The following is an 11,228-nucleotide window of genomic DNA, read 5'->3' as shown; positions in this document are numbered from 1 at the left end:
AACCTATAGCTCACACATAATGTGTCTGATAAATTTCTGCATTGAAATGTAGTAAAAACCTCAATAATGAGGAATTAGGTAGGCTACAGTGTCAAGTCTTATTGCAGTTAGTGTAAATTTAAAAAGTTCTAAAGAAATAATTTTTACTGTATTAGATTCTGGAAGCACTTGAAACCAGGCTAATAAAAGTGGCTACTTCAAGGTCTGAGAGCCTATATTTAAAAAAAATTTTTTTAAAGATTTTATATGTTTATTTTTAGAGAGAGGAGAAGGGAAGGAGAGAGGAAGAGAAACATCATCGTGTGGTTGCCTCTCATCTGCCCCCTACTGGCGACCTGGCTTGCAACCCAGGCATCTGCCTTCCTCTGGTAAGGCAGAGCTGGGTGGGTGCTTAACAGGGGAACTGGGAGTAGCCAGGGGTGGCAGCATGTGGGCACCACCATCACCACTTCCTGTCACTTGTTTAACAAACCCTTTTAGTGTAGTTCACACACAGCTTCACATGCACACATATCTAAGTTTTGATATATCAAGTTAAAAAAAATCAAATCAATAACAAATTATTTTTCTTATAAAACCCTCGAAAACATTTAGAAGCCTCTCTTGTTCCCAAATTACCAGTTATTTCTTTAGCAACCTCACAGAAAGATATTTTTTTGATTTTATTTATTTAATTTTGGAGAGAGGGGAAAGGAGGGAGAGAAACATCAATGTGAGAGAGAAACATTGATTGGTTGCCTCTTGCAAGCCCCCATCCAGGGACCTGGCCTGCAACCCAGGCTTGTGCCCTGACCGGGAATGGAACCAGCAACCTTTCAGTCCACAGGCCGGTGCTCACTCCACTGAGCCACACCAGCTAGGGTGCAAAACAATAATTTTTAGAGCTTAGCCCCAAATTTGTATACAGTCATTTTGGCTGACTGGGACCAGTAAGTTCGGAACCAACCAGTTAGTTCCAGATAAAAACAGTCACATTAGTTGTTTAGACATCTTTTTAATGTTTTATTTTAAAACAAATAATCCCAGTGAAAGAGAGCAAAGGAAATTACATTTTAATGGTAGCTTGAAATGGATATTCCTGACTTGTTTTCAGGAAACAGACAATTGCATTGTCATACATTACTTTTTGAACTACTCACTTAAATGCACGTAATTATATTAAATTAAATTTCTCTTACAAAAACACAACCAAGTCATTTTAAGGCAAAAGAAAATCAGCTTCTGGGGAGATAAGGTAATATTTATGATATTTTCTTAAGTGATCCATTAATTTAGTTACTCGTGTCATTATTCCTTATAGTTTTGCTTTGCAAATGGGCATGAGAATTAGTCCCTTTGTGCCTGGTTTCCTCCTTTTCCCTGTTTTACCTGCAGATTAAGAACTTTCAGAATCACTGAGTCAACAGGAGGTGAGAAAGGCACCTTTGAATAGGAGATAAAGACTTAAAAACTCAATAAAGTGTCTTACTTTAAACAAAACTTGTAATCTGCAGATATTAATTTCGTTGAACATAATGCAAACATTGAGATCAGACACAGAACATTTTTTAGTTAACCTCATAGAAGGGATGTTTGCCACCAAGTGTCACCTCCATCAACCCTGCAGGTGGAGGAAGGCAGACGAACTTGAGCTGAGAAAGCATGTGGCTACTCAGTGCTCAGCTAAACTGTGCTTCAAGACACCATTTGGGGTTCACCAATGGGACTTTGCCAGATGTAAATGGGAGACCTTTCTGAACTCCCCAGAAAGAAATGCAACAGACGGAGCCCTACGTTTTTCACACAATGCAACTATCTTTGAACAGCCAAGACTTTTTGTGTGCTAGAGTAAGGTAGACACAGTCTCAGTGTGTCTACCTCAGTGGTCATGGCCTCAATGTATAAAGGTTTTCACAATGTGGTTTATTGCATTTGCAATGATTAAGACCTCAGTGATGTTTAGAGGTTTTGTTTCGGAATTTTCTCTCTTCAGCGATGCTGAATGAACTGTACTGTGTTTGAGGCCTAAAGAGGCCCAAGGAGGGGTCCCCAATACATTCAGAATTCCTGCTGCCAGTGGGGTTTGACCCAGGACAGAGTGTGTCCAAGAATCAGTGCTACCTGAAAGTTGCTGCCTCCATCCTCTTCCTCCAAGCGCATACAGGTATCTGTCTGGCTTTAGGTCAGTTGAGGGGTGTGTGTATGCTCATGTGTGTGAGTCACCTCCTATAGAGGGTGTATCACAACTCCAGGTGAGATGAGTGGAGATGAAAGATTGCATTTGATAATTTACTAAGATTCTATGTTTCAAAAATGAAAATAATTGCTTTGAAAGCTTGATAAAATCTTTTCAACTGGAGTGTAAAATTAGACTATCTTCTGTGTGTCTCCCGCAGCAAAGATTCTGAATGATCCTCTCTAGGGGAGAGTGCTAGAACTCAGGGGTGGGCGAGAAGCGGAAGCTTTCAAAATTTCAGTGTCTATCAAAAGGGACAAGGATTTTCAAAGGTTGAGAAGCACATTTTAGGTAGAGCAGAGAAGCAGTTTACTTGTGGATGGAGGCTGGTTAAGGCCTGGTGAAGTTCAAAAGCAAAATAGTGGCAGGGAATCGACAAGCAGTTAATGGGAAAGAAAAGTGAGGAGAAAGTAACGGATGGAGAAAGTCAGTTGTGAGAAAGAACTGGGAGGGAATGGTGGATTTCAGGGCCCCCTCTTGCTTTTGGGTACCCAGTTGATAACCCTGCTCATTCTTCTGGGCACTGGAGAAATATTTCTGGAGGCAGCACTATCTACAGGGGTGGGGAGGGGAAGACTTTTAAAAGTCCTTCTGTGGCTAGAATTGAACTGAATTGAAACACTAATTTGCTTCTCTTTGCCTTTTGAAGGCCATTATCTTGGCTGACGTTCTGCTGGTCTGAGATCACTAGACTGGTTTCTAATGAGCAGTCAGCATTGCTTGCTTTCTGGTAAATACATTTTTTAATTTTGTTTCTCTTGGGCGTTGGGCTGTCATGTTATATGACGAAGTGTTTATATTTGCAGACTCTGCCAGCGTCACCTGGCTTCTAACTATAAATGTTTATTCCAGGAAACTGAACCAATAATTTCAGATTTGGAGCAACATTCTTGGGGCAAATAGAAAATGTTCACTGTGGTATAAAAAGTAAAGGAGGTTTAGTTTTACCCTTTCATATGCAAAATGCGCTACATAATAGCAAAGAACATTCAGGGCATATTAAAAAATAAATACCTTGCAAAATTCTCTGTTTCTATATAAGAATAAGATGTTTAGGTAGTTGAATTCCTTAGCAGTACTCATTTCCTAAGAAAATCGAGTTCTTTCATTTTTGTTTGTTTCTCTTCCTCTCACTGCCCTTTGAGGGGAAGTCATTTTCTTGAACTTCACTTAATTCCCTGTGTTGTGTCTGGGTTCTTCTCAGGCCTTTCCCATCTCAGTCTCACTCACATGTCTCATTCCCGGGGATCCTGCCTGTGGATCAGCCTAGTGGAAATAGCTTCTCTTGCTTCTCCTTTCTGTGGGCAGCATTGGCAAGCCTGGGCTGGCGCCACTGCGGAGATGAGTCAGCCCAATCGCACTGGCCGTTCTACTGATCAATATTTCATCTGTTTATGTAGAAGCTGGCCACTTATAAAGTTGATCTAGCTATTAGAGAATATATTTCCATAAAGTCAAATGGGTCGAATGGTCAGTCTGTTTGCCCCACTGGCCCTGGATTTCAGGATTTGCACATTTTCTATTTGAAGAACATTCTCTCGACAAGAACAACATGAAATGATGTGCAACATTGCTTGCTACAGCATTAAATCACCAAAAGCACACACGTTGACATTCAAATTACATTAATAATAACATGACTGATTAGGAATGAGTTGGCAAATGTATCTTGAAATAAGCAGCCATTTCTACTATTCCCAAATTCTGCTTTACTTGGTACCTTGTTAGCAGCTGTTGATGAGAGCCATTGTGTTTAAATATACATTATGACCTAATTTTGGAAATGTATTTTGCATTTAATCGCAAAGCAGAAATGGCTGAAATTTGAAGGTGTTTACTCCCGTAACTCCAAAATACAGAGTCAAATCTCCTAAATAACCCAATTTTCATTCACTCCACAGCATTAGCCGTATTTGGTTTCTCAGGATTTTTTACTCAAGGTACGTTACTAAATGAGTGGGTTAATGTTGCTGTACCTTGGAATTTCAGCCATCCCTAAACATGCATTTTCATGCAATTAAAAGATAATGGGCTTACAAACTGCCTTTCATGTTCTTCCTGATTCTTGCAAATTCAACTTTAGAAGGGCTTTCAAAATAGTTCATGCAATGATATGTATGGCTAAAGAAACTGCTATGCCTAGAAAGAAGAAGAGGAAATTATTTCAGTTTGACATGAGGCAAGCTAAGGGCATCTGTACTTTCTCCTGCCTTACAAATGCTCTGAGATGATCGAGATCTTCCAGTCCTTAGAGAGTCTGACGCAAAAGCAGTTTCCCTGGCAGGCTGCAGTGCGGCATCAAAAGTGTCTGTCTCCGTTTCTTCTGAACCCACCTCTTCATCAGTTATAAACAATTTGGATTCCCTCCATTTGGGGTAAAAATCTTGGCTGCCTCTGGAGCCACTAGACTCACTCCCTGAAAGCTGTATATTCAGTTCCTCTGTCGACCTGATCAGGTTTTGTACAGACAAAGATTTGCCCAAGTCCTTGGGCACCACCGGGTGGACAGACAACAGGGTTTCTCCTCCCATGTCAAAGCTCTTCCGCAGAGAACGGTCTTTGGCCAGATTGGACTGTGCAACCTGAACATTTTCCTTGGAGGCAACAAGGCAGGCGGTGACATCAGGAATGCTTTCCGGTAAGCCTGAGGGGTTGGGGTGCAGAGTCTCTGGCCGGGGCAGGTGCTTGATGGCTGGGAGAGGAGGCGGGATCTGTAAAGTTGTTGGGGTTGCCGGCTTAGGCGCCGCATTTATTTGGTTTGCAATGTTGTTGGTGGCCGCCACTGAGGAGACATCACTTTGACTCAATGGCACCTGTGTTGCTTGACTGTGCATAGTAGGGCTAAGCGCGTAGAAAGTCTGAGCACTGAACTCATTTGGTGTCAGAATGAACTGCAGGCCTCGGGAGATGTTGGCACTAGCTGATCTGGTTAAGCAGCCACTGTTCTGTGCGGAACTGGACAGGTCTTTGCCGTCCACAGGGCTTTGATAGTCAGACGTCTGTTCACATTCAAAAGGTGGGATCTGGAACGAGGCCAAAGTGAGGGCTGAGGCGGAGCCTTTCCGGAGGACCTGCTGATATATGTCCAGGAGGCAGTCCAGCTTGGACTCAATGGACTGTACCTAAAAACGGGGAGAATGGTTACATGTGACTATAACCTGTTAGTAAGAATGGGCTGCACTTCTAGAATTAGAAAAAGGAAATCAGGGTGTATCAATACGGTAAAACACTGAGCGTAAGTATAATGCAGACCTGCTATTTGGTACCATTTTATTTAATTTTTTATTTATTTTTCCACTTAGTACCATTTTAGAACATGATGTCTAGTGGTGGAAGGGGCAAGGGAGCACTTAGAAGGAGAGGGGGGCTTGACCTCGCCATAATCTTTCTCGGGACCCCTCGCCCTTGGTTCTTTAAAACGGACAGTTGATATTCTCGAAAACCGTACAATCATGGTACAAACGCAACCTCAAGACCCCTCGCCCAATCAGGTTGCCGTTCCTGAGCCTCTTCTGTGAAGATGTACTGGAACTCTACCGCGGTATAGTAAGGAGCTTATTCTATCATAAAACCAAGATCTTAAATGTCAATCTAGGTGATTCTGAATTTAAAAATAAAGGTATAAAATGTTTCATAATTAATATCGGAAATATTTACTATCAAATTGGGAGAGCAATTTGATTTCCTGAAAATGGTCTTTGTATGAGATACAGCTGAGGGTTAACAAATGTTCAATGTACCATAACTGCTATAATAAGATTTTTTTTAAAGAGTGACCTAAGGGAGAGACAATGATAATAACCAAAACACAAATAAAAAATAGATGTTTTTTATCTTACTGTTGAAAATCTATAATTGCTTCATGTTTGATTAGATGAAATTTTCTATTCCTTATGTGGAAGTCCAGGTGTTTAGAGAATTCTGTTTATACACAGAGAATACTTAATTTTATTCACTTTTTCTTGGTTTTATTTCTTAATTGTTTATTAATATAATTAATGTATATTTTTAAAATACATTAATCACTATTAAGTATATTAATCACAATATATTAATACATCCAACTGCCTATAATCAGTTTTGGTTTAAAAAATAATTCTGGCTAAAATTTTAACCATTTTTGTTCAGTTGTACCTGTTTTTCAACCTTGACCACTCTGCCAAGCATACTGAGGTCATCTGTGGTCTCATGTTCTGCTGTTATTTTCTCTCGGCTCTTCTTATCTGATGTGATTTGACCTTTTCCAAGAATTTGATCAACACTATCAGAGAAAGAGGACATCTGGTTATGAGGCTGAAGACGGAGGTTGCCCTAGGCCAAAATGAAGTGTTTTGAAAAGTTAAATAGTTATCTTAAAAAAAAGATTTTATTTATTTATTTATTTTTAGAGAGGGGAAGGGAGGAAGAGAGGGAGAGAAACATCAATGTGTGGTTGCCTCTCATGCACCCCGTCTTGGGGACCTGGCCCACAACCCAGGCATGTGCCCTGACTGGGAATCGAACCAGCAATCCTTTGGTTTGAAGTCTGGCGCTCAGTCCAGTGCACCACACCAGACAGGGCACAATTATCTTTAATTTATGTAAGCTAAAATGAAAATGAACTTGTTTCAGTTGATGTTCTTATTTTCTTAACAAGAAAATTACACGTGAGATTATTTCTCTCACTATTCTGCTCCATGATGAAATTGCTTATGGGTGATCTTCTGGAGGCAAAATTGTCTTAAACCACACAGCAATTTGTCTTTCCTGTTTTTGACCAAGTATTTCCTGAATTCAACTATTTAAAATATAACAAAAATCATAATTATGATTATTTCACATTAATAGATTATTTATGAACATTCATTGTACATCTGATATGTGGGAGATAAGCAGATAAGAAAACTGTTGGAATTGTAGTTGGAAAATACACTCTACATTATGTAGATACTCTAGATTAGTTCTGGAAATCCTGCAGCAAAAACCCTGGGACCCAGAGATAGTTCTGTTACAGGACTTTGAAGACTGCTGCCATTTAGGCAGTGATCGCAGCATGACCACAGGATGAGTTAAAACAATTTCCAAAGAGACTCAGGCTGAATGGAAATTGTAGTACTTTCTCTCTGTTTGGTGTGCTGTACAACAGAATTACCAGGAGTGCTGACGCAACCTTCCAGTTTACTTTGCCTGCCTAGAGTTACAGGCAAGGCCTACCTCCTGTCGTGACATCTAATCTATTAAACTGCAGGCTCAAGAGGATGGGGTTATTATTTTATTAATTTTTGGATGTCCACAGTGCATGGCACACATTACAGGTTCAATAATTATCTGTTGAAAGAATGAATGAACAGACTGTAATTTTTTTGTAACTGATCAACAGGTGTTTTACTAAGGGTCTAGTACATCCTTCACTCTGGCCTAAGTGTGCTGTGGGCATATAAACAAATGTTTAGACTCTGTCCTTGTATTTTAAGAACTGTTTAATCACAAATGCTGGTAATTTGTGCCTGATAGTGAAGCAAGACCCTTCAAAAACGGAATTGACTAAATATTTTGCCTTCAAGATAACACAATCAAACACATATAGTTGGAATAACATGTTGAACTCATTTCTTTTAATCACTCAATAAGATGCTTACTGGAAAGACAGCATGTGTTTGGCATTTACAGGTCATGGAGGAAGGGAAAGGCCGAGTCTTAGTCACAGCAAGGAGAACAAACTTGCAACCAGAAAGCAATACAAGAGCCAGCCAGTCTTGACTCTAGCACAATATACAAATATTCAGAGTGCTTTTATCTCCACAGCAGGCTTTAAATGCTCTGGGAGGTCAGACAGGGGAAGGTCTACTTTTGTGGGCTGGATAGTCAGGTAAAGTTTAAGGAAAGAGGAAGACTGGTTCATTCTTGAAGGATGGTTAGGATTTTGATGATAACAGAACAACAGCAGCAGCAGTGACAATTCAGGTGACACCAAAACAGCCATTAATATTCATTGAGCAGTCATTTAACCTGTGAACTCATTCAATTCTCATGACAATCCTGTGAGGCAAGCTCTAACATTTTCTTCATTTTTGCAGATGAGGAAACCGAGACACTGCAAGTTGGAGGCTTTTTGTACCTGATCTACACCCTTAAGTAAAATCTGTGTTAAAAGCTAGGTCCAGTTGTCCAGTAACAATGAATTAGAACCATGGAATTTAAGGGTTTTCTCTACTACAGAGTTCCTCCCAGACAGTTTCCATGTCTTTCCTTGCCAACAAATAACATTTTCATTGCTTACCGTGTTTGAAGGCTCTTAATTCTACACAACATGTCCAGATGGCCAGCAGAATACTGTTCAATGACATCTTTTACATCATATGGGCGTAATGTTTCTTTAAACTTTCGTTTTGCAACATGAAATTTCATAATTCTGTAAGAGCAATAGATTACACATTAATCTTCATAACGTCATGAAAGAAGTTACAAAAATAGCTTACTAGTGGTAAATAAATACAATAAACTCTGCGGAAAAAGGTTGTGCATCAAATTATTTTAGACTCCTATGAAATGCAATATAAAAGCCTGAGATTACAGTGGACAATTTAAGAGTATGATATCATGTAGGGCACACCTTGAGAATAGAAAAACACACTAAAAAAGAGACTGAAATTTTGTACCTTTTTAATGTTCATTGAAACCTTGATTTAAAATTAAAGTCAAAATGCAATTCTACCTTTTCCGTGTCACCTCTAGAAGCCCACCTAGTGATTGCATGCATCACTTGTAAAATATAAAAGTTGTTAAAAATGGTCTTTATGTAACAATATTCATTAAATTTTAAAAAATAAATTGGGTATCTTTTAAAAAAACCTTTAATTTAGAGAGAGAGGAAGGGAGGAAGAAAAAGAGAGAGAGAAACATCCATGTGAGAGAGAAACATCCATTGGTTGCCGTTGGTACTTGTCACACCAGGGACTGAACCTGCAGTCCAGGCATATGCCTTGATGGGGAATTGAACCGGCAACCTTTTGGTTCTCTAGATGGCGCCCAACCAACTGAGCCACACCAGCCAAGTCCTAACAATGTTCATTTTTAAGATGCAGATGTATCTGCAAAACTCTCTTATTCTCTGTAGAAAAATGTACATCTGTATAGAAATTTATGAAAATTTTACTTTATAAATTGTTTTTGCAGAACACTGATTCATTAGCTAGCCAAGTTTCTTTTGTTTCAGACATAAGACACTCATCAACTAAGTTTGGATGTCTAAGCTTTTCAGAACTAGAGATTTTTTTTTATTGCTGTGCCTCCCGCCAACATGGACCCCATGCTTTAAAACAATATTTTATCATTAAATTCCATGATGCCATAAATAGCTAAGCTACCTAAGGTAACCAGTGACTGCAATAACATGACATAATTCCTGAGGAAAGCATAGAACCACGACATTTTAATGAGTCAGTGCGGCTTTGTTACAGGTAAATGTTAAGTCTTGGTGTTTTTGCAGCCATTGAATGGCTCATAGACTCCCATTATCACATTCGCGGGTCCCAGGCTGGGAATCAGTCAGCGAGGCTCTGTGAACCGAGATTGATCGTCCCTTGGTGGAAAGTGGAAAGATTAGGAGCAAATGTGGAGTGTAAACAGAAAGTCCTCATTACCTATCCTAAGTGGTAGCCCATTGCAAGGAATCCAGATTGCTTTATTGGTTAAAAAGTCCCAAACTCTATCTTGTAATTGTATTAACTTCAAATTGATTGTATCCTAATTATTCCTGAATCATTTATCCATAATACATGTTGTATTTTTAAATTGAGGTATAATTGACATTAGTTTCAGGTGTGCAAGAAAGTGATTTGATATTTGTATATATTACAAAATTATCACCACAATGAACCTAGTTAATATACATCCCTGTATATAGTTTCCATAAGAATATGGATACCCAAGAGTATCCATAATATTCTTACTCTCTCTACCACATTTTCTCAACCAATCTCTTCTTCATTCAAGACAGGTTTTTTTTTTCAAAGACACTTAAGCAAAGTTATTAGCAGAAAGTAAAGGAAATCTGTTTTAATGTAACTTCTCTCTTTTATCTTTATCCTCACTGAGGACATGCTTATTGATTTAGAGAGAGAGGAAAAGAGGGAGAGAGAGAGGAAGAGAAATATCCATGGGAGAGAGGAACATTGATTGATTGCCTCTTATAGGCACCCCTACCTGGGACCGAACCCACAACCTAGGTATGTGCCCTGACTGGGAATCAAACTCACGGCCTTTCTTGTTTACAATGAAGCTGTAACCAACTGAGCCACGGTGGCTAGGGCAGAAAAGCCCAGAAATCCTCTTTGCTTATCTTCCAAGTAGCTGACCAGGCCTGGGTGGGCAGGGAAAAGGAAAAATCATCTTTATACTCCCCTAGGTGGTTTTTATGGTTGTCACTGTTCATGTTTTCAACATTATTACCGCTTGTTATGTGAACTACTTTGTATGTCTTATATTGAACAACACGTGATAAGATATTTTTATCTCCTTTTAAATTTATGGAAAATGAGGTTCAGAGAACTGACTTGGCCCCAAACTAGCAACCAGGATGAGGCAAAGCCAGGATGCCACCCAGATCTGTCTGGTTCTCACCCCCACATCACCTCCTGGTTTCCCATGGCATCATTTCTGGGGATGTTGAGGTTAACCGCGATCTTCGGCAGGGTTTTTTTTGCCCAGGGTGGTAGAAGCCACCCTGCCTGCAGAGGGACAAGCTTTGCACGAGTGGATGTGTTCGCGGGGGCTGCAGCTCAGGCGTTTGGGGCCAGCGGTGAGTCTGCACGCCCCCGCAAGCTGAGTTCCGTTTGCCCTGATGAATACCTGCCCTTTTTTCCTCCCAGAGAGTTGTGTGGGTTTAATGTGATAGCTTGTCTCAATGTTGTGCACGCTTTTTTCTTTCTCTTTCACAAGTATTTTAACAGGAGGAACAGTCTGGAGGCCTTCAGTAGGCAATGTTACATTCTAGCCCTCAGTCCTATTTTAGGCAGACCTTAAGTAATTTCAT

General features: G+C 39.8%; 1 protein-coding gene across 2 annotated transcripts in view; it reads right to left on the bottom strand.

The window, feature by feature from the left end:
- Positions 1-931: 931 nt before the first annotated feature.
- The window catches only part of KCNQ5 (potassium voltage-gated channel subfamily Q member 5), a 516,174-nt gene continuing 505,877 nt past the window's right edge, over positions 932-11,228 (bottom strand). For both annotated transcript variants that reach the window (XM_024576602.4, XM_024576605.4), the window contains 3 exons: positions 8,475-8,606; positions 6,350-6,476; positions 932-5,337 (listed from right to left, as the gene is read on the bottom strand). In XM_024576602.4, the coding sequence (XP_024432370.2) occupies positions 4,375-5,337; positions 6,350-6,476; positions 8,475-8,606 (1,222 nt within the window). In that variant the 3' untranslated portion in view covers positions 932-4,374. The remainder of the gene's footprint in view (positions 5,338-6,349; positions 6,477-8,474; positions 8,607-11,228) is intronic.

The sequence above is a fragment of the Desmodus rotundus genome, chromosome 11 (genome assembly GCF_022682495.2).
Source record: "Desmodus rotundus isolate HL8 chromosome 11, HLdesRot8A.1, whole genome shotgun sequence".
Classification (NCBI taxonomy): domain Eukaryota; kingdom Metazoa; phylum Chordata; class Mammalia; order Chiroptera; family Phyllostomidae; genus Desmodus; species Desmodus rotundus.
This window is presented reverse-complemented; position numbering and strand designations above follow the sequence as displayed.